Source organism: Entelurus aequoreus, linkage group LG03 (assembly GCF_033978785.1).
Source record: "Entelurus aequoreus isolate RoL-2023_Sb linkage group LG03, RoL_Eaeq_v1.1, whole genome shotgun sequence".
Taxonomy (NCBI): Eukaryota; Metazoa; Chordata; class Actinopteri; order Syngnathiformes; family Syngnathidae; genus Entelurus; species Entelurus aequoreus.
Window position 1 is genome coordinate 56,946,981 of NC_084733.1, and position 26,585 is coordinate 56,973,565.

At 41.8% G+C, this 26,585-nt stretch overlaps 1 protein-coding gene across 8 annotated transcripts in view; it reads right to left on the reverse strand.

The window, feature by feature from the left end:
* LOC133646661 (zinc finger protein DPF3-like) overlaps window positions 1-26,585 on the reverse strand; it is a 109,303-nt gene that overhangs the window by 27,328 nt on the left and 55,390 nt on the right. The window contains exon 1 of one of the 8 annotated variants that reach the window (XM_062042266.1): window positions 12,908-13,024. The exons of the other annotated variants lie outside the window; for them this stretch is intronic. Coding sequence (XP_061898250.1) covers window positions 12,908-12,930 — 23 coding nt within the window. The 5' untranslated portion in view covers window positions 12,931-13,024. Of the gene's footprint in view, window positions 1-12,907; window positions 13,025-26,585 lie in introns of those variants that run through there. 8 annotated transcript variants of the gene reach the window in all.

Genomic DNA, 26,585 nt, shown 5'->3' on the forward strand with positions numbered 1-26,585 from the left:
TTGGCAGTCCCTCAGCGTTTGAGTGTTAATATTCAGAGTGGAACAGGGAAGGATATTTCACAGTCAAACCCTCAATCTCTGCCACATGCATGCTATGGTAATTAGCCTACTTAATCTCGGCCGGTGCTGCACACAAGGGCAGGTTCTAATTTAACTCTGTCAAATATGGAGGGGGTAAATTTAGAGGCTACTGAAAAGGTGTTAATGTGTGCGATTTCTATTATTTGTTTTCGACCTGGAGAAGCCGACATGGCAACTCATGGCCACCGGTTGTCCTAGTTTCAACATGGCATCTCCACATCTCCAGGACATAATAAGATTCCTTCACGTGTTTTCAACTACAACATTAGGAAGACAGCCATTTTGAAGGGTAACTAATGTACTGACGGCTGCAAATCGAGCCTGGAATCGTTAAGTAGACCTGGGGAGGACGGAGCCTTCCTTGTCCTGCTCTAAACCCCTACTCTCTCTGCCTTCACCCTTGCTCCTGATGAGACGATGTGCAACAGATCAACAGTCCTGTCAGAAATACAAGCTGCACCAAACCTTCTAGGCTGTTGTTCAGACAAAGCCACAGTGTTGAAGGCCATTGGGAACAAGAAGCTTTGTGATTGACAATTGTCACAGGCACACTGAGAACTGAATACTACAGTATTTCACTATTTACAGTATGTCCATAAACAAATGTGGGATTTAACAACAATTAGAGGTTTAACGGTTGGATATCTTCAGTCCATGTTCTTCATCTCAAATTTAAGGTGGGAGTGTGGAGGATATTTCCCCACTCACAATATGGATGCGCCAACAACCAACCATCAATTTTCTACAACCAGTATCTGCGCTGTTGATTCAGTCTTAACTAGTTAGTGGTCCACAGAAGAAAAACATGGGTGTTTTGGTGTATTACTCTGCTCAATATTACACCGGCATCAAAACAGGAATTCAGAGCATCCAGAGACAATGAATGACACACACACACGGGCAAACAATACACCCACTGTGAATATAAAAAACACCCAAAGTAAATCACATAATCCTCCTAGCTGTGCCCTTTACTGCCATTCCTTGATATCAGCACAAATCACTGATGTAACACGACACGACATATCACCTTACTAAAACGCAGACCAGCTGTAAACGGTCCCTGAAGTGGTCTCAGTTTGGAAGGCGCACTCGAATAGGGCACGCCACGTGAAAGCAGCACTCCTGAGAACACTCAAGTTGAACGTCAGACGCAGATAGGGCTCCGAGAATGTGTTTTGGGGATGCAGCAGGGGGAGTGTTGCGTTGTTTTTTTTATGGTTTTTAAAAAAAATGTTTACTCTCAGGGTTGGTGGCTCAGGCATCAAGAGCAGCAGAATTAAAATGAAAAAAGAGAATCATACGTACTTTCCTCTAATTGTCATGAATACGTTCTAATAGATGGTTGGGATCATTATTTTTTTTCTGTTGACAAGAAGAAAAATGTTTGACCATATTTCCTAAATATATAGTTATACTTACTCATTCAATCATAAATGTAAGTACTACCTATTTGCAGTTTATAAACTTGCAGTAGTTTGCATTACACGTCATTAACAAATCTAATAAAAACTTTCACTATAGTTTTTAAATTGGATATTGAGAATATGATTATTACAAAAAAAACATATGGTGTTCAACAATTGTGAATTTTTAAGATTTATGAGGACTGAGATTTTTATAGTCATTTTTACATAAGTGGCCTGTTTTTTTGGGATACAAGCTGTTCTTTTATGCTTCAGATTGCGTGCATAAATTCACAAGTAAATCATTACTTCATATAAAACGACTGTAGTTGTTTGTTGAACACTCAGTTGTAAAGTTTTTGATGTAATGTTCGTTAACTACAATTTTTTAAATTTTTTTATATAAAAGCATTTTGCATTAAGGTGTTTTTTTTGTAGGCCAGCACAATAAATAAAGCAAGCATCTTTCCAAGATGGCGGCGCTTCAATGCAGCGGCTTCCTGCGAGCGCTCCTGGAAGTGTAGACCGATTTGGCAAAAATACCCCTCAATTCAGTCAATTTCATGGCTGGCTCACAGCATGTTCACTCCGTGATCACTTACGACCGACTTACGATTCTGGATGTGGAGAGATCGGGCCATTTTGGGCTGAAAGATGCGTGTACGGTGGACCTACTCGCTAGCTTGGGAATTCTTCGCGAGCTACATCCAGCAGTGGCCTTTGAAGCAGCGGCGTCCACTACCAGCGGAGACCGTCAACGAAAGAGACGTAAGCGATGCGCTCAGAAGCAGAAGCGGGGGTGTCGGGCGGGGCTAACAACAAAGCTAAATGCGTTGTTGTTAGCGGGGCTAACGAAAAAGCTAAATGCTAATCCACAAAGAAGCGCTAATAAGGAGTCTGTTAAGATAGAACTAGCCAGCGCCAGGCTGGATAATCCCTGCACACATAGCAATTCTCTTAGAATAATATACAACTCACATAATGTTTTTTCTGCGTCAGAGGTGGACATGCATTTTACTGAGGTGGCAAACAATCTAAAAATTCCTGTCATATCAATTCCTAGATATGGTCGAAATTATTTAAAGTGCACTACGCATAATAAACGTAACATTATTAATATTGCTACTACGGATACTTTCAACAAAAACTCCTCAAAACAGCCCACTACCTATAATATGGGCTTTTTAAATATAAGGTAATTGTCTTCCAAAACGTTATTAGTTAATGAAGTCATCAGAGACAACAATCTTGATGTCGTTGGTCTAGCCGAGACCTGGCTCAAACCAGACGAATTTTTTGCGCTGGGTGAGGCGTCTCCTCCTGGCTATACGGGAACGCATATTGCCCTTCCCATTAAAAGGGGTGGGGGTGTTGCACTAATATACAACAAAAACTTTTGCCTTACCTCGGACCTAAATAATAAATATAACTCGTTTGAGGTGCTTACTGTGAAGTTTGTCACACCGCTGCCTCTGCACCTGGCTGTCATCTACCGCCCCCCAGGGCCCTATTCTGACTTTATCAATGAATTTTCAGAGAACGTTGCTGATCTAGTAACGCACGCCGACAATATAATCATAATGGGAGACTTTAACATCCATATGAATACCCCATCGGACCCTCCATGCGTGGCGCTCCAGACTATAATTGATAGCTGTGGTCTTACACAAATAATAAATGAACCCACGCATCGCAACGGTAATACGATAGATCTAGTGCTTGTCAGTGGTGTCACCACCTCTAAAGTTACGATACTCCCGTACACTAAAGTAATGTCCGATCATTACCTTATAAAATTCGAAGTTCTGACTCATTGTCAACAAACTAATAATAATAATAATAACTACTATAGCAGCCGCAACATTAATGCTGCCACAACGACGACTCTTACTGACCTACTGCCTTCGGTAATGGCACCATTCCCAAATTATGTGGGCTCTATTGATAACCTCACTAACAGCTTTAACGACGCCCTGCGCGACACCATTGATAGTGTAGCACCGCTAAAGCTAAAATGGGCCCCTAAAAGGCGTACCCCATGGTTTACAGAAGAAACTAAAGCCCAGAAATTATCATGTAGAAAGCTGGAACGCAAATGGCGTGCGACTAAACTTGAGGTTTTCCATCAAGCATGGAGTGATAGTTTAATAACTTATAAACGCATGCTTACCTCAGCTAAAGCTAAATATTACTCAAATCTCATCCACCTCAACAAAAATGATCCTAAATTTTTGTTTAGTACAGTAGCATCGCTAACCCAACAAGGGACCCACTCAGCAGATGACTTTATGAATTTCTTTAATAAGAAAATTGAAGTCATTAGAAAAGAGATTAAAGACAATGCATCTCAGCTACAACTGGGTTCTATTAACACAAATATGACTGTATATACGACGGACACTGCCCTCCAAAATAGTTTCTCTCTCTTTGATGAAATAACATTGGAGGAATTGTTAAAATGTGTAAATGGGACAAAACAAACAACATGTTTACTTGACCCAATTCCTGGGAAACTTATCAAGGAGCTTTTTGTTTTATTAGGTCCATCAGTGTTAAATATTATAAACGTATCACTTTCCTCTGGTACTGTTCCCCTAGCATTCAAAAAAGTGGTTATTCATCCTCTACTCAAAAGACCTAACCTCGATCCTGACCTCATGGTAAACTACCGGCCGGTGTCCCACCTTCCGTTTATCTCGAAAATTCTCGAAAACATTGTTGCACAGCAGCTAAATGAACACTTAGCGTCTAACAATCTCTGTGAACCTTTTCAATCCGGTTTCAGGGCAAATCACTCTACGGAGACAGCCCTCGCAAAAATGACTAATGATCTATTGCTAACGATGGATTCTGATGCTTCATCTATGTTGCTGCTTCTTGATCTTAGCGCCGCTTTCGATACTGTTGATCATAATATTTTATTAGAGCGTATCAAAACGCGTATTGGGATGTCAGACTTAGCCTTGTCTTGGTTTAAAGGCCTACTGAAACCCACTACTACCGACCACGCAGTCTGATAGTTTATATATCAATGATGAAATCTTAACATTATAACACATGCCAATACGGCCGGGTTAACTTATAAAGTGACATTTTAAATTTGCCGCTAAACTTCCGGTTCGAAACGCCTCTGAGGATGACGTATGCGCGTGACGTAGCCCGACGAACACGGGTATGCCTTCCACATTGAAGCCAATATGAAAAAGCTCTGTTTTCATTTCATAATTCCACAGTATTCTGGACATCTGTGTTCGTGAATCTGTTTCAATCATGTTCATTGCATTATGGAGAAGGAAGCCAAGCAAGCAAAGAAGAAAGTTGTCGGTGCGAAATGGACGTATTTTTCGAACGTAGTCAGCCACAACAGTACACAGCCGGCGCTTCTTTGTTTACATTCCCGAAAGATGCAGTCAAGATGGAAGAACTCGGATAACAGAGACTCTAACCAGGAGGACTTTTGATTTGGATACACAGACGCCTGTAGAGAACTGGGACAACACAGACTCTTACCAGGATTACTTTGATTTGGATGACAAAGACGCAGACGTGCTACTGTGAGTATGCAGCTTTGGCTTTTTTTTGCGTATGTACGTAACTTTTTTAAAATATATAAGCTTTATGAACCTTGGGTTAGGTGAACGGTCTTTTGGGCTGAGTGATTGTGTGTGTTGATCATGTGTTTGAATTGTATTGGCGTGTTCTATGGAGCTAGGAGCTAGCAGAGGAGCTAGGAGCTAGCATAACACGTACCGTACCGTAAGTGCGCGTCACGTACGTAACTTTTTAAAAATATAAAAGCTTTATGAACCTTGGGTTAGGTGAACGGTCTTTTGGGCTGAGTGATTGTGTGTGTTGATCGGGTGTTTGAATTGTATTGGCGTGTTCTATGGAGCTAGGAGCTAGCAGAGGAGCTAGGAGCTAGCATAACAAACACGCAGGTGTTATTATGCAGGATTAATTTGTGGCATATTAAATATAAGCCTGGTTGTGTTGTGGCTAATAGAGTATATATATGTCTTGTGTTTATTTACTGTTGTAGTCATTCCCAGCTGAATATCAGGTACCGTGAGTATGCAGCCTTGGCTGCTAAACATTCGATAACTTGACCGTATGTGCGCGTCACGTACGTAACTTTTTAAAAATATATAAGCTTTATGAACCTTGGGTTAGGTAAACGGTCTTTTGGGCTGAGTGATTGTGTGTGTTGATCAGGTGTTTGAATTGTATTGGCGTGTTCTATGGAGCTAGGAGCTAGCAGAGGAGCTAGGAGCTAGCATAACAAACACGCAGGTGTTTTTATGCAGGATTAATTTGTGGCATATTAAATATAAGCCTGGTTGTGTTGTGGCTAATAGAGTATATATATGTCTTGTGTTTATTTACTGTTGTAGTCATTCCCAGCTGAATATCAGGTCACCCCCGGCTCTCACAGCATCTTCCCTATCTGAATAGCTTCAACTCCCCACTAGTCCTTCACTTGCACTTTACTCATCCACAAATCTTTCATCCTCGCTCAAATTAATGGGGAAATTGTCGCTTTCTCGGTCCGAATCTCTCTCACTTCATGCGGCCATCATTGTAAACAATAGGGAACTTTGCGTATATGTTCAACTGACTACGTCACGCTACTTCCGGTAGGTGCAAGCCTTTTTTTTATCAGATACCAAAAGTTGCAATCTTTATCGTCGTTGTTCTATACTAAATCCTTTCAGCAAAAATATGGCAATATCGCGAAATGATCAAGTATGACACATAGAATAGATCTGCTATCCCCGTTTAAATAAAAAAAATTCATTTCAGTAGGCCTTTAACTCTTATCTTACTGACAGGATGCAGTGTCTCCCATAACAATGTGACCTCAGACTATGTTAAGGTAACGTGCAGAGTTCCCCAGGGTTCGGTTCTTGGCCCTGCACTCTTTAGTATTTACATGCTGCCGCTAGGTGACATCATACGCGAATACGGTGTTAGCTTTCACTGTTATGCGGATGACACCCAACTCTACATGCCCCTAAAGTTGACCAACACGCCGGATTGTAGTCAGCTGGAGGCGTGTCTTAATGAAATTAAACAATGGATGTCCGCTAACTTTTTGCAACTCAACGCTAAGAAAACGGAAATGCTGATTATCGGTCCTGCTCAACACCGACATCTATTTAATAATACCACCTTAACATTTGACAACCAAACAATTAAACAAGGCGACTCGGTAAAGAATCTGGGTATTATCTTCGACCCAACTCTCTCGTTTGAGTCACACATTAAGAGTGTTACTAAAACGGCCTTCTTTCATCTCCGTAATATCACTAAAATTTGTTCCATTTTGTCCACAAGCGATGCTGAGATCATTATCCATGCGTTCGTTACATCTCGTCTCGATTACTGTAACGTTTTATTTTCGGGCCTCCCTATGTCTAGCATTAAAAGATTACAGATGGTACAAAATGCGGCTGCTAGACTTTTGACAAAAACAAGAAAGTTTGATCATATTACGCCTATAGTGGCTCACTTGCACTGGCTTCCTGTGCACCTAAGATGCGACTTTAAGGTTTTACTACTTACGTATAAAATACTACACGGTCAAGCTCCTGCCTATCTTGCCGATTGTATTGTACCATATGTCCCGGCAAGAAATCTGCGTTCAAAGAACTCCGGCTTATTAGTGATTCCCAGAGCCCAAAACAAGTCTGCGGGCTATAGAGCGTTTTCTATTCGGGCTCCAATATTATGGAATGCCCTCCCGGTAAAAGTTAGAGATGCTACCTCAGTAGAAGCATTTAAGTCTCATCTTAAAACTCATTTGTATACTCTAGCCTTTAAATAGACTCCCTTTTTAGACCAGTTGATCTGCCGTTTCTTTTCTTTTCTTTTCTTTTCTTTTCTTTTCTTTTCTTTTCTTTTCTTTTCTTTTCTTTTCTTTTCTACTCTGCTCCGGGGTGGACCGCTAGCCTGTTCATCGGATGGGGACATCTCTACGCTGCTGACCCGTCTCCGCTCGGGATGGTTCCTGCTGGCCCCACCATGGACTGGACTTTCGCTGATGTGTTGGACTTTCACAATATTATGTCAGACCCACTCGACATCCATTGCTTTCGGTCTCCCCTAGAGGGCGGGGGTTACCCACATATGCGGTCCTCTCCAAGGTTTCTCATAGTCATTCACATTGACGTTCCACTGGGGTGAGTTTTCCTTGCCCGATGTGGGCTCTGTACCGAGGATGTCGTTCTGGCTTGTACAGCCCTTTGAGACACTTGTGATTTAGGGCTATATAAATAAACATTGATTGATTGATTGATTGATTGATTGAAGTAAATTTTAATAGGGACCATTAGGGCTGGGCTATATGGCAAAACAATTTATCATGATTTTTGTTTTTCACATCATCCGATCTCGATTAATATTTTTAATATTGTTTTTAACATGCCAGTTTTAAATCATCTGTACTATAAACCAAATAAACTAGGAATTAGTTTATCAACATACTGAGTAGACAACAATGCAAATTCAATTAAAGAAAATGCACAGTAACGGAACAAATAAACCAAAAGCAACCAATACGCAAAGAAGTTAAACAATGTATTGATATAACAAAGTTTAAGAAACTGAGTTAGAAAGTGTTGAAGTACAGAGAAGAATGCCGATAAACATTTTAAACCTTAGTGAAAATGGGATAATCTTATTCATCTCATTATGTGATAAATGGCTGCACGATTAATTGACATCAAATTGATATTGAGGTTTTAATTAGTGTGATAACTTAACAGCAAGAGGCTGAGTTTTTTTTCTCTCCACCGTCACCGGCATTTGAGTGACATACATGTTTGCCAAAGACTTTTTGTCAAAGAAAACTATGTTCTTTTATGGCAAACCCACAAAATATGCAACATCTTCCACAAAAACTTTGATGTGAAGTAATCGGAGACTTGGATAGGTCAATAATTCATAAAAACATTGATTTTGATTCAATATTATGTTCTGAGCAATGACATTTAAAAGAAAAAAAAACAGCTTAGTTTTATTCATCAACATTGCAAATTTTTCTAAATTACATTTCACCTGTAAGCTTTTTTTATTCCACTTTTGTTATGTTTTTGTTTATTTTAATAGTATTTTTAGAATGTGCCGTGGGCCTGTAAAACATTAGCTGTAGGCCGCAAATGGCCTCCGGGCCAAACTTTTGACACCCCTGCTATAGATAATAAAAATTAAATCTGATAAGTCTATCGATAAGAAGCAGAGCCTGGCGACACATACACGTTTATAATAACGCACAGTCAGCATTTCTGCTTCAGTAAACAATGACAGCGATGACGTCACTGTCAGCGATGCGAGCGACACTTGCTAACTTGTCAGCTACTTCTCCAAGAGACTCCTTTTGAACACTCCTCGCACATTAACACTTCAAAAGGCACATGTTTTCCTCGTTTGTTGACCTGCAAAGTATGTTTTTGGGGTGGAGGACTCTGGTCGGGTGCTGGTTAGCTTCAAGCTAACTGCTAGCCCCCCTCCTTCCTCGAACGGTAGTATTTGGCAGTATTTGTGATTGATAAAATTGTCCGCAAATCAAAATTTAAGAAATTGTACCGGAAAGTGCATTTCTTTGAAGTCGACCAATAATTAATAATTAATAAAAATTCATAATTTGACCCGGCAAATATAAACAAAACAAAACACAGGCGGAAAGCGATAATCGATAAAATAAAATAAAAAACAAGCAAACTGGTCGGTAAAACAAAAAAAAATCCACGTCCAAGGGACGCGTGTACTTCCGGAAACTCGTCTCCTTTCTGATTTCAATGCGTAAAAAGACACAAATGGTGCATTAACGCCAACACTGAAAGTGTATTTGTGACAACCTGATCGCATTTTGTCAGACTTCTATAAACCCCTAGTTGCCAAAAACTGGTCATAATTTGGTTTGATTTAAAGGAGCCTTTCAAGGAACACTGCATTTTTTTCTTTGCCTATCATTCACAATCCTTATGTAAGACAAGTGTTTTTGTTTTTTTAATGCATTCTAACTAGTAAATAAATGCGATCAAAAGTCTGCTTTTAATGGAGCCTACTGTATATGAGTTGCTGTATGCTGCCTATAAAGCCCTTAAAAACATCCAAACACCTCCAAGGTTTTATATACACGCTGTAAGTATACATCTAATGTCGTAACAGTCACATTTATAATAACATGTAATATTTATGTATTTTGCTCATTTTAAGCATACACGGCGCATTCATTACAAAAACACATAACATTAATTTTTTCCTTTAACATCACTTATTACTATCGACTGTTGACTTCATGAAAACCAATAAACATAATGAAACATCACTTATTGTACAATATTGGTCCGCATTGCCGGCAGTAAGTCGGACACGTTTCCAGTGAGGGTTGAACTACGCCAAGGCTGCCCTTTAACACCGATTCTGTTCATAACTTTTATGGACAGAATTTACAAGCGCAGTCAAGGTGTTGAGGGGATCCGGTTTGGTGGCTACAGGATTAGGTCTCTGCTTTTTGCAGATGATGTGGTCCTGATGGCTTCATCTGGCCAGGATCTTCAGCTCTCACTGGATCGGTTCGCAGCTGAGTGTGAAGCGACTGGGAAAAGGGTGGAGTGCCATCTCCGGGTTGGGGAGGAGACTCTGCCCCAAATGGAGGAGTTCAAGTACTTCGGAGTTTTGTTCACGAGTGAGGGAAGAGTGGATCGTGAGATCGACAGGCGGATCGGTGCGGCGTCTTCAGTAATGCGGACGCTGTATCGATCCGTTGTGGTGAAGAAGGAGCTGAGCCGGAAGGCAAAGCTCTCAATTTACCGGTCGATCTACGTTCCCATCCTCACCTGTGGTTATGAGCTTTGGGTTATGACCGAAAGGACAAGATCAAGGGGTACAAAAGGCCGAAATTAGTTTCCTCCGCCGGGTGGCGGGGCTCTCCCTTAGAGATAGGGTGAGAAGCTCTGTCTTCCGGGAGGAACTCAAAGTAAAGCCGCTGCTCCTCCACATCGAGAGGAGCCAGTTGAGGTGGTTCGGGCATCTGGTCAGGATGCCACCTGAACGCCTCCCTAGGGAGGTGTTTAGGGCACGTCCGACTGGTAGGAGGCCCCGGGGAAGACCCAGGACACGTTGGGAAGATTATGTCTCCCGGCTGGCCTGGGAACGCCCCGGGATCCCCCGGGAAGAGCTGGAAGAAGTGGCTGGGGAGAGGGAAGTTTGGGCTTCCCTGCTTAGGCTGCTGCCTCTCAACCCGACCTTCGATAAGCGGAAGAAGATGGATGGATGGATGGATTATTGTACAATATCTGCTGTCATTAGGATGCCGACAGATATAATGTTGTTTGGATGAAGAATGTGTCATCATAATAGCGAAGAAAAGGGGGATGGAACCAAGCGTCTTTTCGTGTTTTTCGAGCCATTTCCAGGTCTAAATTGCCTGCCAAAGTGTACCAACTTGTCAGATTACATCCTCATCCTTCTACTAATCAAGGTGAAAGGTAGTGGGTAGAGGTGGGAATCTTTGACCACCCCACGATTCAATTACGATTACGATTCAGGAGCTATGATGTGATTAATAATCGATTATTGATGCATCCTTAATTTATGTATATTGATGCAGTTTTACATTTATTTTCGTTCTACTAAATGAGCGTTTATCACTTGCAAGTTGCAACTTTTAAAAACAATGCATTTGTAAAAAGAAATTCCTTCAGATTTATTAAATTCATGGAAATGTGTGCAAAACTGGAACATAAGTGCCCTATATCAAAGGAGCTGGTCGGATCACTCAGTGGGGTGGTTCGCTGCAGTCAGCCAAATATTAGAACTGTCTGCATTTTTTATTTACAGTAAATAAATCAATTATCAATTATTGACGTTTTCTAATCAATTTTATAACCGTCCATGTCCGAATTGTGATGCATCTAAAAATCTATTATTTCCCCCACCTGTAGTGAGAGGCATTCTTTATAGGAATGTAATGGTATTGTAGATACCGCTGTATTTCGGTTTTAAAGTCCTCACAATATTACCGTGATGGTATCAAACAAAAACTAGGTGTGTAGTTTATGTCTGGTGCTTTAGCATAGGCCGGGTCTGAAAATAAATTACATTTCCCAAAATTCTTTGCGCAGCCTGGGCCAACAAATGCGGGTTGTGGAACAGAAGGAAGTAAAGTGTGTTTATAGAAGATGAAAGGAATTGTTTTTTTGGACAAATACCTAAAAATATATCCATAACTATTTCAGTTCTGTTGCTAAGAAACTAGGGATGTCCCGATCCGATATTTGGATCGGATTGGCCGCCGATATTTGCCAAAAAATGCGTATCGGCAAGGCATGGGAAAATGCCGATCCAGATCCAGTTTTTAAAAAAAGTCCGGTCCATGTTTTCCAACGCACCGATTTAAATAATACATTCCACTTTTCTGCTGCTCCCTAATTTCCGTTCTGCATTTTCCAGCACACCTTCAACACATACACAGGTCTGTGTCCTAACCGTTAAGACGGCCATGGGAATTAAAAGTTACCGGTAAAAATGTCAGCTGTCTCTGTGGGATATATTAAATGACTATACCGTGATATTCGAGTATACGTTCTCACGCAGTTGCTTTTAGCTGCTGGCATTACACTACAGGCTCTCCTCACTCCTGTGTCTCCTTCTCACAGACAGACAAGCACACCTTCTACATACGTCACATACTGTCACGTCATACGTCACATACGTATACGCCCTCGCGGAGCAGAGAGGTAGCAGCATGGCTGAAGTTAGCTGTGATGCTAGCGCAGCCGTGCGAGTGGTAATAATGAAGGAAGAATTAATTAATTCCCCCAAAAAACAGCAGGGGGTCCATCGTCTGGCGGTGGTTTGGCTTCAAGTGGGAATATGTCAAACAGACAACCGTAATTTGTCAAGTGTGGGGCAAAAGCGTTGCTATATAAAGTAGCATTACTGCTAATATGTAGCATCATTTGAAAAGTCCCCTGCTAGAAAATGAAGCGTGCTTGAAACTCCGCACATCAACATCTCCATTGTGTATTATTCAAACTCACCTAATTCAGCAGGCTAGTTGTTATCAAGAGTACATGAATCTGACAACTAAGTAGGCTAAATAACTTTAAACTTTAATACATACTCGGATAAGGCCAGTATCGGCCGGTATCGGATCGGAAGTGCAAAAACAACATCGGTATCGGATCGGAAGTGCAAAAATCTGGATCGGGACATCCCTATAAGAAACACACAAACAACCCATGGCAAAAACATACTCTCTCTGACAGAGGTAAGAAAGTCTGCGTTCTGCAAAGCACAGCACTTTTGTCTCCAGCGTTTCCAAGAAGATAAAGCCAGCCGGTCACGTCCCACCGCAGAGAAAAATCATCAAAAATAAACTTTACACTGCAGGAAATACTTAAAAGCTACTTAACAAATCCTCAATCCATCCATCCATTTCTACTGCTTGTGTCTCTCGATGTCGCGGGGGGGCTGGAGCCAGCTGCTCTTGGACAGAATGCAGCCCCCTGGACAAGTCACCACCTCAAACAGTCACCCGGAAAATACCTGTATATTTGAAGACAGCAAAGCTAAACATCAGTTTGTGAGGTATTTACTATATTAAAAGTTGAATTGTTGGATTAACTTTTCTGAAAAAACTGATACAATCATGTCCACTGTGGAGAACACTGCTTTTAAACAAGTAAAAGTTGAAAAAAATGAAAGTGAACATTATTGTTTTACACTAGATGTTTACATTGTCACTTTAAAAGGTGCCATATGTAATGATTTAAAGGCCTACTGAAATGAATTTATTTTTAATTAAACAGGGGATAGCAGATCTATTCTATGTGTCATACTTGATCATTTCGCGATATTGCCATATTTTTGCTGAAATGATTTAGTATAGAACAACGACGATAAAGATTGCAACTTTTGGTATCTGATAAAAAAAAAGGCTTGCCCCTACCGGAAGTAGCGTGACGTAGTCAGTTGAACATATACGCAAAGTTCCCTATTGTTTACAATGATGGCCGCATGAAGTGAGAGAGATTCGGACCGAGAAAGCGACAATTTCCCCATTAATTTGAGCGAGGATGAAAGATTTGTGGATGAGTAAAGTGCAAGTGAAGGACTAGTGGGGAGTTGAAGCTATTCAGATAGGGAAGATGCTGTGAGAGCCGGGGGTGACCTGATATTCAGCTGGGAATGACTACAACAGTAAATAAACACAAGACATATATATACTCTATTAGCCACAACACAACCAGGCTTATATTTAATATGCCACAAATTAATCCTGCATAAAAACACCTGCGTGTTTGTTACGCTAGCTCCTAGCTCCTCTGCTAGCTCCTAGCTCCATAGAACACGCCAATACAATTCAAACACCTGATCAACACACACAATCACTCAGCCCAAAAGACCGTTTACCTAACCCAAGGTTCATAAAGCTTATATATTTTTAAAAAGTTACGTACATACGCAAAAAAAAGTTGCGCACATACGGTCAAGCGATCAAATGTTTAGAAGCCAAAGCTGCATACTCACAGTAGCACGTCTGCGTCTTTGTCATCCAAATCAAAGTAATCCTGGTAAGAGTCTGTGTTGTCCCAGTTCTCTACAGGCGTCTGTGTATCGAAGTCAAAAGTCCTCCTGGTTAGAGTCTCTGTTATCCGAGTTCTTCCATCTTGACTGCATCTTTCGGGAATGTAAACAAAGAAGCGCCGTGTACTGTTGTTGCTGACTACGTTCGAAAAATACGTCCATTTCGCACAGACAACTTTCTTCTTTGCTTGCTCAGCTTCCTTCTCCATAATGCAATGAACATGATTGCAACAGATTCACGAACACAGATGTCCAGAATACTGTGGAATTATGAAATGAAAACAGAGCTTTTTCGTATTGGCTTCAATGTGGAAGGCATACCCGTGTTCGCCGGGCCACGTCACGCGCATACGTCATCCTCAGAGGCGTTTCGAACCGGAAGTTTAGCGGCAAATTTAAAATGTCACTTTATAAGTTAACCCGGCCGTATTGGCATGTGTTATAATGTTAAGATTTCATCATTGATATATAAACTATCAGACTGCGTGGTCGGTAGTAGTGGGTTTCAGTAGGCCTTTAATGTCAAGTCATTAAATGGCCCTGATATGTCAAAAGGCATTGATAAATAATGTTCTTTTCAAATACATTTAAAACTGATAACAGTAGTTCAGCCGGGATATGCTCATTTCAAAATTAGATTTACAGCCCCGAAATATTGTTATTGTTTTCATTTCAATGCCCCACCCTCCACCGTTTGACCAATTAGAAAGTCAGTGAGTGTGTCACATCCAGGTTGCCAGTTACGGACCACCCTCTTCGTCAAGCTACTGCCACTGGTAGAATTACTAAACATGTCAGACCTTAGTAAATCTAAAAGGCGTCGTTACGATTCTTAACTTATTCATGACAAAGCCAGGAACAAAACAATGATTTGTATCGGGGGTGCCTTCGAAAGATGGAGATGATTGAAGGCGGAGAATATTTTTTCATCTGACGCCAAACTTGCTCATTTCGTCCTTAATAGGTAAGTCAGGCATTTACGTTTTCTTATTACTTGTAATAAATGGAAATGGACATTTTGTATGTAAACATTAATGTCCAATACTGTCTATGATCTTGTCTAACAAAGCTAGTATGTTCGTGCAACGAAAGCTTAGCATGCGAGCCCGGTCAATGACACATCGACATATAGGCTAACGGAGGAAATATATGCCCGTTAGTTGGATGACACATCGACATACAGGCTGACATGGCAAAATATATTTTCGACAAATAAAACCTATGTGGATATGGGTAGTGTCAGTGCCTATTTCGTTCTCAATATGCTGATAAGCTTAGGAAATGGGTTCCAACATTAGCACGGCTAATTGCGGTTTTTGGTACTGTATGTGCATCAGGCACATATGGGGTGGTATTTGCTTGGCACAATATAATGCATTACATGTAATGATTTTCTACTTTGTGTATTGACATGGTAGTAGGTGATATGATTTATGTGTAACGTGGTTTTTGCGTAATGTGGGTTGGATCATAGAATTGCACTTTGCACTGAAAGATGGTGATGTGTGTACATGGAAGAGAATGCAGTGCAGGGGGTTATGCTGAACGAAATTTGGCGGACATTTTACTGTTGGCCTTGGCTTGCCATCAAAGTAGGCCTATGCGTCATTATATATAATTATTTCGATGGTGGTTCGTGCGGTCAAACTAAACATTTTAGCAGGGTAATGCCAACAATCTGTCACAACTCCCGACGAAACTATTGTTGCGTAACTTTACATATACAAACCCTGTTTATATATGAGTTGGGAAATTGTGTTAGATGTAAATATAAAATGAATACAATGATTTGCAAATCATTTTCAACCCATATTCAGTTGAATATGCTACAAAGACAACATATTTGATGTTCAAACTGATAAACACGTGACAAAGAAGTTGGGAAAGGTGGCAATAAATACTGATAAAGTTGAGGAATGCACATCAAACACTTATTTGGAACATCCCACAGGTGAACAGGCAAATTGGGAACAGGTGGGTGCCATGATTGGGTATAAAAGTAGATTCCATGAAATGCTCAGTCATTCACAAACAAGGATGGGGCGAGGGTCACCACTTTGTCAACAAATGCGTGAGCAAATTGTTGAACAGTTTAAGAAAAACCTTTCTCAACCAGCTATTGCAAGGAATTTAGGGATTTCACCATCTACAGTCCGTAATATCATCAAAGGGTTCAGAGAATTTGGAGAAATCACCGCACGTAAGCAGCTAAGCCTGTGACCTTCGATCCCTCAGGGATCAACAAGCGACATCGGTGTGTAAAGGATATCACCACATGGACTCAGGAACACTTCAGAAACCCACTGTCAGTAACTACAGTTGGTCGCTACATCTGTAAGTGCAAGTTAAAACTCTCCGATGCAAGGCGAAAACCGTTTATCAACAACACCCAGAAACGCAGTCGGCTTCGCTGGGCCTGAGATCATCTAAGATGGACTGATACAAAGTGGAAAAGTGTTCTGTGGTCTGACGAGTCCACATTTCAAATTGTTTTTGGAAACTGTGGACGTCGTGTCCTCCGGACCAAAGAGGAAAAGAACCATCCGGATTGTTATAGGCGCAACATTGAAAAGCCAGCATCTGTGATGGTATGGGGGTGTATTAGTGCCCAAGACATGGGTAACTTACACATCTGTGAAGGCGCCATTAATGCTGAAAGGTACATACAGGTTTTGGAGCAACATATGTTGCCATCCAAGCAACGTTACCATGAACACCCCTGCTTATTTCAGCAAGACAATGCCAAGCCACGTGTTACATCAACATGGCTTCATAGTAAAAGAGTGCGGGTACTAGAATGGCCTGCCTGTAGTCCAGACCTGTCTCCCATTGAAAATGTGTGGCGCATTATGAAGCCTAAAATACCACAACGAAGACCTCCGGACTGTTGAACAACTTAAGCTGTACATCAAGCAAGAATGGGAAAGAATTCCACCTGAGAAGCTTAAAAAATGTGTCTCCTCAGTTTCCAAACGTTTACTGAGTGTTGTTAAAAGGAAAGGCCATGTAACACAGTGGTGAACATGCCCTTTCCCAACTACTTTGGCACGTGTTGCAGCCATGAAATTCTAAGTTAATTATTATTTGCAAAAAAAAAAAAGTTTATGAGTTTGAACATCAAATATCTTGTCTTTGTAGTGCATTCAATTGAATATGGGTTGAAAAGGATTTGCAAATCATTGTATTACGTTTATATTTACATCTAACACAATTTCCCAACTCATATGGAAACGGGGTTTGTACATTTGGCTAATCGACATCAGTAAAATGTGCCATAATTACTTCGTAAACCATCTTGCAAGAAGCATAAACAAGAGAAACCTACAGTGTAGGACTCGTCGACTGCCATTTGAAGTCCCTTGGAGTAGGATTCGGATTTGGCTGAGTATCTGGCAACCTCAGTCATGGAGAGTGGGAAAGGACTACAGAATTTTGACCGTGATTGCAGTACCACTCCTGCCCACATTAATACATATGGCACTTTTAAATATACTCAACTGTAAGTTTGTTTTTTTAAATATTTGCTGAAACAGTGGATGTTCCTGTACAATATTTTGCACCTAAAAATACATGTTTGTAGTAATAAATATGATTAGAACATTTTAGCATTATGTTTATGTTTATGCTATGTAACCTACTCAGTGGCCTAGTGGTTAGAGTGTCCGCCCTGAGATCGGTAGGTTGTGAGTTCAAACCCTGGCCGAGTCATACTAAAGACTATAAAAATGGGACCCATTACCTCCCTGCTTGCCACTCAGCATCAAGGGTTGGAATTGTGGGTTAAATCACCAACAATGATTCCCACTGCTCCCCTCACCTCCCAGGGGGTGATCAAGGGTGATGGGTCAAATGCAGAGAATAATTTCGCCACACCTAGTGTGTGACAATCATTGGTACTTTAACTTTAACTTTGGGTTCAATTACAGTAACTCCATACATCCATCCATTTTTCTACCGTGTTCATCCTAAACATTCCTGCCACTTCATTTTGGTATTTTTGGGTCGTTTTTGGACATATACCACAATAATTTTGTATCGAGAGATTTTGATATCGTTACATCCCTTATTATCTGTGATCTAGAATAGACCTTCATGAGCACCGAGGCAAAAAACAGCTCACCAGTCGTAAGTGTCAACATAACAGCATAAGCTAGTGATCATGGCGCTGCTATAAGATGTTTGTCTGTGTTAGCACTTATAATAACAATATCACTAAATTCTTGGTTAATATTTAAGTCACAAAATGTACGGTAAATGGAGTATTGTTGGCGTTTTTTGGATGGTTATTTATTGGGTGTTATGGGCGGAATATCAATCAATCAATCAAAGATTATTTATATAGCCCTAAATCATGAGTGTCTCAAAGGGCTGCACAAGCCACAACGACATCCTCGGCTCAGATCCCACATCAGGGCAAGAAAAAACTCAACTCAATGGGATTACAATGAGAAACCTTGGAGGTAGGGCTGGGTGATATATCGACTATACTCAATATATCGCGGGTTTGTCTCTGTGCGATATAGAAAATTACTATATCGTGATATTTGAGTATACGTTCTCACACAGTTGCTTTTAGTTGTGGGCATTACACTGCCCCACCTCAAGGACATCACCGCCTCCCTCCTGGACCCACTGCAGTTCGCCTACAGAGCCAACAGGTCTGTGGATGATGCAGTGAACCTGGCCCTCCACTTCATCCTGGAGCATCTGGACTCCCCAGGAACCTACGCTAGGATCCTGTTTGTGGACTTCAGCTCTGCCTTCAACACTATCCTCCCTGGACTGCTACGAGACAAGCTCTACCAGCTCAGCGTGCCTGACTCCCTCTGCAGTTGGATTAATGACTTCCTGACAGACCGAAGACAGCACGTACGGCTGGGGAAGATTGTCTCGGACAGTCGAACCACAAACACTGGTACTCCTCAGGGCTGTGTACTCTCCCCTGGCTCTTCTCCCTGTATACAAACTGCTGCACCTCCAGTCACCAATCCGTGAAACTGCTCAAGTTTGCGGATGACACCACCCTCATCGGGCTCATCTCGAATGGCGATGAGTCCGCCTACAGGAGAGAGGTAGACCGGCTGACGTCCTGGTGCAGCCTCAACAACCTGGAGCTGAACGCCCAGAAAACAGTGGAGATGATCATGGACTTCAGGAAAGTCACAGCCCCACCATCCCCCCTCACCCTGATTGACTCTCCCACCCCCGTCCCCATTGTGGACTCCTTCCGTTTCTTGGGCACCACCATCACCCAGGACCTCAAGTGGGAGCTGACCATCAGCTCCCTCATCAAGAAGGCCCAGCAGAGGATGTACTTCCTGCGGCAGCTGAGGAAACTTAAGGTGCCGACCGAGATGCTGGTGCAGTTTTACTCAGCCATCATAGAGTCCATCCTGACCTCCTCCATCACAGTGTGGTTCCCCGGCGCCACAGTCCAGGATAAGAATAGACTGCAGCGCATCGTACGTGCTGCTGAGAAGGTGATTGGCTGCAAGCTCCCATCCCTCCAGGACTTGTTCTCCTCCAGGACCAGGAGGCGTGTGGGTCGGATCACTGCTGACTCTTCTCACCCTGGACACACACTATTCTCCCCTCTCCCCTCAGGCAGGAGACTACGCTCCATCCAGGCCCACACCTCCCGCCACCTGAACAGTTTTTTCCCCTCGGCCATCAGGCAAATGAACAATAACTCCTAACAGCAGCTCCTTGAATTCCTTGAATCCCTTCTAAGTCTATCTGATAGCTCAGTCACAGCTCTTTTTATACCAAATATGTGTTATATGTGTTTTATGTCGCACGTTTGCACCAAGAAAAATTCCTAGTTTGTGAACCCGTTCTCAAACAATGGCAATAAAACTATTCTGATTCTGATTCTGATACACTACATGCGTTTCTCACTCTTTCCTGTCTCTCCTTCTCACAGAGTGGTAAAACAAGCGCACCTGGTTACATACGTCACATACAGTCGCGCGTGCAACGCCATACGCTCTCGCGGAGCAGAGAGGTACCAGCATGGGTAACGTTAGCTGTGATGCTAGCGGTGCGGTGCGAGTGGTAATACGAGAAAAAAAAAGTGCGAATCTGGTAACAAATGAAGGAAGAAGAATTAATTCCCAAGAAAAACAGCAGGGGGTCCATCGTCTAGCAGTGGTTTGGCTTCAAACGGGAATATGTTAAACAGACAACTGTAATTTGTCAAGTATGCGGCAAAAGCGTTGCTACAAAAAGTAGCACCACTGCTATCATTTGAAAAGTCACCCGCTAGAGAATGAAGAGTGCTTGAAACTCCGCATGTCAACATCTCCGTTCCATGCCACACCTACAAAATGCCCAAGCAACCATTTCCACATCAACACCGTATGAAAAAAATAGTCTAAAACGGAGATAACGTCCGCAGGAACCTACCACATAGCGAAGGACATATACTATTTGATTTCCTATTATGCAGCTACGGTAATTTTTATTTGACAGTTATTGAAATATCGTGTGTGACATCATGCACAAAAGTGCACTTTTTTTGTTTTTAACTATTGTAGCAGCATTCTTTACAAAAAGTGCACTTTAATTTAGTGTTGTTTTGATATGTCATCTTAGTGACATCATGCACAAAAGTGCACTAATAGCTTGTTTTAAAATGTCTCTGACAATCTTGCACTTTCTGTTTTGAAATTACATGAATGTTTGTGGCACTGCTTAATAACTGTTTAATAAATACAGTTTTGGTAAATGGACTTAGTTGTGATTTCCCTCTCTGCATGAAAGTTTAAAATTAGCATATATTAATGCAGTATAAACAAGAATGTTTTAATGTAGACACAGAATCATCATACTGGTGTGATTATATGCATCAAGTGTTAATTCAAGGCTAAGGCAAAATATCGATATACAGTATATATCCTGTATCGTGACGTGGCCTAAAAATATCGAGATATTAATAAAAGGCCATATTGCCCAGCCCTACTTGGAGGGAACTGCAGATGTGGGGACCCCCCGGGGCGACCGGTGCAATGGATCTAGATCATAGTGTGAGAGTCCAGTCCATAGTGGAGCTGGCCCCACTACAACAATAGTGGGGCCCAATAGACAACATCCCATTGGCTCCATTATAAGCGGGCTTTTGTTTACAAGTTAGAATGCACTAAAAAATACATCCGTCATCTTGACTTTCATAATGACTGTAAACGATAGGCAAAATAAAAAAATAAAAAGTGCAGTTCCCCTTTAAGCTTTGCCTGTTGTATGTGCTACACATGCATCGTATGATACAATTATCTGGTGCATGTGAGATGGAACAAAAGCTAATCTTGAGGCCAGCGTACAGTTTTCCACTATCAGCATGTTCCTGTCAACTGTCTGCTGCTGTCACATGGTCACGTAATGTGACCATGTGTCAACACTCATTTTGCATGTCACTTTGCATTTCTAGCTTGTAGCAGACACTCTCCAGTGTTTAACTTGTCAAGACACCCGCAACTACAACCAGGAACCCACAACATAAGTCTTTACTTAGCTTCACAAGTGTGCAAGGTGCACTTCTCATTCACAGGAAGCAGCCGCTACCACAGCAACAACCAATCAGAGCAGTTAGAAAGAGAGCAGGAATAAACCAGACCATGGTTCACCACAACACCGTGCCAAAGAACAGAAGGCCTGACTCACCGAGTGCAGCAATGTTACCACAAAGCAGTACACCTCGCTTCACTTTGGTATAGTACACGTTGTACCACAAATGTAAAAAAGCTAACAACTGGTATAAAATAGGTAATCTGCACAGAAATGTTTTTTATAGCACCCTTTTGTTGGCTTACTTACCCTTGCTTTGCAGATGCAACCACAGGTATGAAGCCAGGAGGGTGAAACCAGTTACACTAAAGCCAAATGATTGGTTGAAGAATGCGTGGGCATAGGCAACCATAATGTAAGCCACCAGGTAATGTGCTTAATGTTGTGAAAAACAAAAGTCAGGTTACAATAATTTAAGTCAACTCAAATGAATTGGTTAGCCCCTTATTTGAATGCCATTGAATTTATGACAAAGGTGAGGACAGATATCACTTTGGTCTCGAGATCGACCAATTCAGTGTTAATTTTGTTGACTAAAAATGTTCGTCCTAGTTATCAACGACCGTTTTTTGCATGACTAAAATGAGGGATGATGTTCGTTAAGAAATTATCGATGTCGATGCCATTATCGAATCCTCTTATTGAACCGATTCTTTATCAAATCTCTTATTGAATCCAGATAGGTTGTTGTGTGTGCACCTTGTGTGTGCACTGAGTTCCAAAAGCCGTAGATGTTATGTGTTATGTGACTGTTTATATGGAGGACAAGCGGACGTGACTGAAGCAGCATGCGGACGATAAAGGCTGAAGGTTTCAGGTGAGAGAGGACGCTAAAGGCACGCCCCCAGTGAGCATATAGTGCTGCTATGTGCGTTGTAAATAAAAAAAATGCAGATTAACACATCACCAACATGTACGTGGTGCCGCTCATTTTCGACATCCCGGTGAAGCACACTGTGGAGAAGAAGGGGACCAGCACGGTAGCGAATCGATACGCACAACGGGGCTAATGGACAACGAGACTGACTTTGAAAATGACGAGAGGGAATCTGGCGTGTTTGATGGAGAACCTGCCCAGCTGTTCATTTCGGACACAGAAGATGAGGACTTTGATGGATTTGTGGAGGAGGATTGATAAAAAAATAATGTGAGTACATTGATAAATACTTCAATAAAGTACAACCAAACTCAGCTTTGCTCCTGCTGCCTTTTTAAAACAGCATCCATGCATGCTAGCGTATCTTTTAAGCTCGCGTATGTTTTAAAGGCCTACTGAAATGAATTTTTTTTATTTAAACGGGGATAGCAGATCTATTCTATGTGTCATACTTGATCATTTCGCGATATTGCCATATTTTTGCTGAAAGGATTTAGTATAGAACAACGACGATAAAGATTGCAACTTTTGGTATCTGATAAAAAAAAGGCTTGCACCTACCGGAAGTAGCGTGACGTAGTCAGTTGAACATATACGCAAAGTTCCCTATTGTTTACAATGATGGCCGCATGAAGTGAGAGAGATTCGGACCGAGAAAGCGACAATTTCCCCATTAATTTGAGCGAGGATGAAAGATTTGTGGATGAGTAAAGTGCAAGTGAAGGACTAGTGGGGAGTTGAAGCTATTCAGATAGGGAAGATGCTGTGAGAGCCGGGGGTGACCTGATATTCAGCTGGGAATGACTACAACAGTAAATAAACACAAGACATATATATACTCTATTAGCCACAACACAACCAGGCTTATATTTAATATGCCACAAATTAATCCTGCATAAAAACACCTGCGTGTTTGTTATGCTAGCTCCTAGCTCCTCTGCTAGCTCCTAGCTCCATAGAACACGCCAATACAATTCAAACACCTGATCAACACACACAATCACTCAGCCCAAAAGACCGTTTACCTAACCCAAGGTTCATAAAGCTTATATATTTTTAAAAAGTTACGTACGTGACGCGCACATACGGTCAAGTTATCGAATGTTTAGCAGCCAAGGCTGCATACTCACGGTACCTGATATTCAGCTGGGAATGACTACAACAGTAAATAAACACAAGACATATATATACTCTATTAGCCACAACACAACCAGGCTTATATTTAATATGCCACAAATTAATCCTGCATAATAACACCTGCGTGTTTGTTATGCTAGCTCCTAGCTCCTCTGCTAGCTCCTAGCTCCATAGAACACGCCAATACAATTCAAACACCCGATCAACACACACAATCACTCAGCCCAAAAGACCGTTCACCTAACCCAAGGTTCATAAAGCTTATATATTTTTAAAAAGTTACGTACGTGACGCGCACATACGGTCAAGTTATCGAATGTTTAGCAGCCAAGGCTGCATACTCACGGTACCTGATATTCAGCTGGGAATGACTACAACAGTAAATAAACACAAGACATATATATACTCTATTAGCCACAACACAACCAGGCTTATATTTAATATGCCACAAATTAATCCTGCATAATAACACCTGCGTGTTTGTTATGCTAGCTCCTAGCTCCTCTGCTAGCTCCTAGCTCCATAGAACACGCCAATACAATTCAAACACCCGATCAACACACACAATCACTCAGCCCAAAAGACCGTTCACCTAACCCAAGGTTCATAAAGCTTATATATTTTTAAAAAGTTACGTACGTGACGCGCACATACGGTCAAGTTATCGAATGTTTAGCAGCCAAGGCTGCATACTCACGGTACCTGATATTCAGCTGGGAATGACTACAACAGTAAATAAACACAAGACATATATATACTCTATTAGCCACAACACAACCAGGCTTATATTTAATATGCCACAAATTAATCCTGCATAATAACACCTGCGTGTTTGTTATGCTAGCTCCTAGCTCCTCTGCTAGCTCCTAGCTCCATAGAACACGCCAATACAATTCAAACACCCGATCAACACACACAATCACTCAGCCCAAAAGACCGTTCACCTAACCCAAGGTTCATAAAGCTTATATATTTTTAAAAAGTTACGTACGTGACGCGCACTTACGGTACGGTACGTGTTATGCTAGCTCCTAGCTCCTCTGCTAGCTCCTAGCTCCATAGAACACGCCAATACAATTCAAACACATGATCAACACACACAATCACTCAGCCCAAAAGACCGTTCACCTAACCCAAGGTTCATAAAGCTTATATATTTTAAAAAAGTTACGTACATACGCAAAAAAAAGCCAAAGCTGCATACTCACAGTAGCACGTCTGCGTCTTTGTCATCCAAATCAAAGTAATCCTGGTAAGAGTCTGTGTTGTCCCAGTTCTCTACAGGCGTCTGTGTATCCAAATCAAAAGTCCTCCTGGTTAGAGTCTCTGTTATCCGAGTTCTTCCATCTTGACTGCATCTTTCGGGAATGTAAACAAAGAAGCGCCGGCTGTGTACTGTTGTGGCTGACTACGTTCGAAAAATACGTCCATTTCGCACCGACAACTTTCTTCTTTGCTTGCTTGGCTTCCTTCTCCATAATGCAATGAACATGATTGAAACAGATTCACGAACACAGATGTCCAGAATACTGTGGAATTATGAAATGAAAACAGAGCTTTTTCGTACCGGCTTCAATGTGGAAGGCATACCCGTGTTCGTCGGGCTACGTCACGCGCATACGTCATCCTCAGAGGCGTTTCGAACCGGAAGTTTAGCGGCAAATTTAAAATGTCACTTTATAAGTTAACCCGGCCGTATTGGCATGTGTTATAATGTTAAGATTTCATCATTGATATATAAACTATCAGACTGCGTGGTCGGTAGTAGTGGGTTTCAGTAGGCCTTTAAGATAGCGTATGTTTAACCATGCCTGAGCCCAAAAATACGCTGCGCCTTATTTATGCGTTAAATACAGAAATAGCACCCGTAACTGACACGGCGCATTTTAATACAGTGCGCCCTATGGTTGCGAAAATACGGCATAGTGGCTTCGATAACGGGAACTGGTTCTCAAAAAGGGATTTGAATCCATGAAATCGGTTCTTTTCTTATCGAAGCATCAGGAGAACCGGTTTTTGAACATCATTCCTAACTAAAATAGGACAATAACGAATCACAACAAATGCACGTTGACGAAAACCATGAAAACAATTGACAATTTTGTCGAGGAATAAAAACAAGACGAAAATGTTGACAGAGACGAAATCCATCTATTCATCCATCCAACCATTTTCTACCGCTTGTCCCTCTGGAATCTATCCCAGCTGCACTCGGGCAGAAGGCGGGGTACACCCTGGACAAGTCGCCACCTCATCGCAGGGCCAACACAGATAGACAGAAAAGATTCACACTCACATTCACACACTAGGGCCAATTTTAGTGTTGCCAATCAACCTATCCCCAGGTGCGTGTCTTTGGAGGTGGAAGGAAGTTTCGGGAGGGAATCCAATCATATTCAATTGTGTCTTTAGGTGTGTGGGACAAGTTTTACAATGAGAGTAGCATGTGGGAGAGGGGCGGAGTATAAATCACAAAGGGGTCCAATCAGAAGTACTGTCTTTGTAAGGCAAACCGTTTGGACTTTTTACTGGAAAAACAAGACTGTACTGTATTGTAGGGATGTAACATTAAACGGTATTAACGATGACCGCAGCAACTCCTGATAGTTAGTATTATGCTTTTGAATTAAAATGATGGCTGGGATAGGCTCCAGTCACCCCAGAGACCCCTGTCTTCTCCGGGTCAAAACTCCAGTTTGCTTGTTTTTGTTATCGATTATTGCTTTCCATTGGGGTTTTTTTTTGTTTATTGTGACGGTACGCTCTTATCACGCCGTCACTTGAGGACCGGCATGTCTCTCTCTCTCTCTCTCTCTGGCCAGGAGAGCGAGGATGCACATGCGTGTGACAGCGGGAGCAAGCGCGCAGGTGGAGACAGGCTAGCTCAGGGGTCACCAACGCGGTGCCCGCGGGCACCAGGTCGCCCG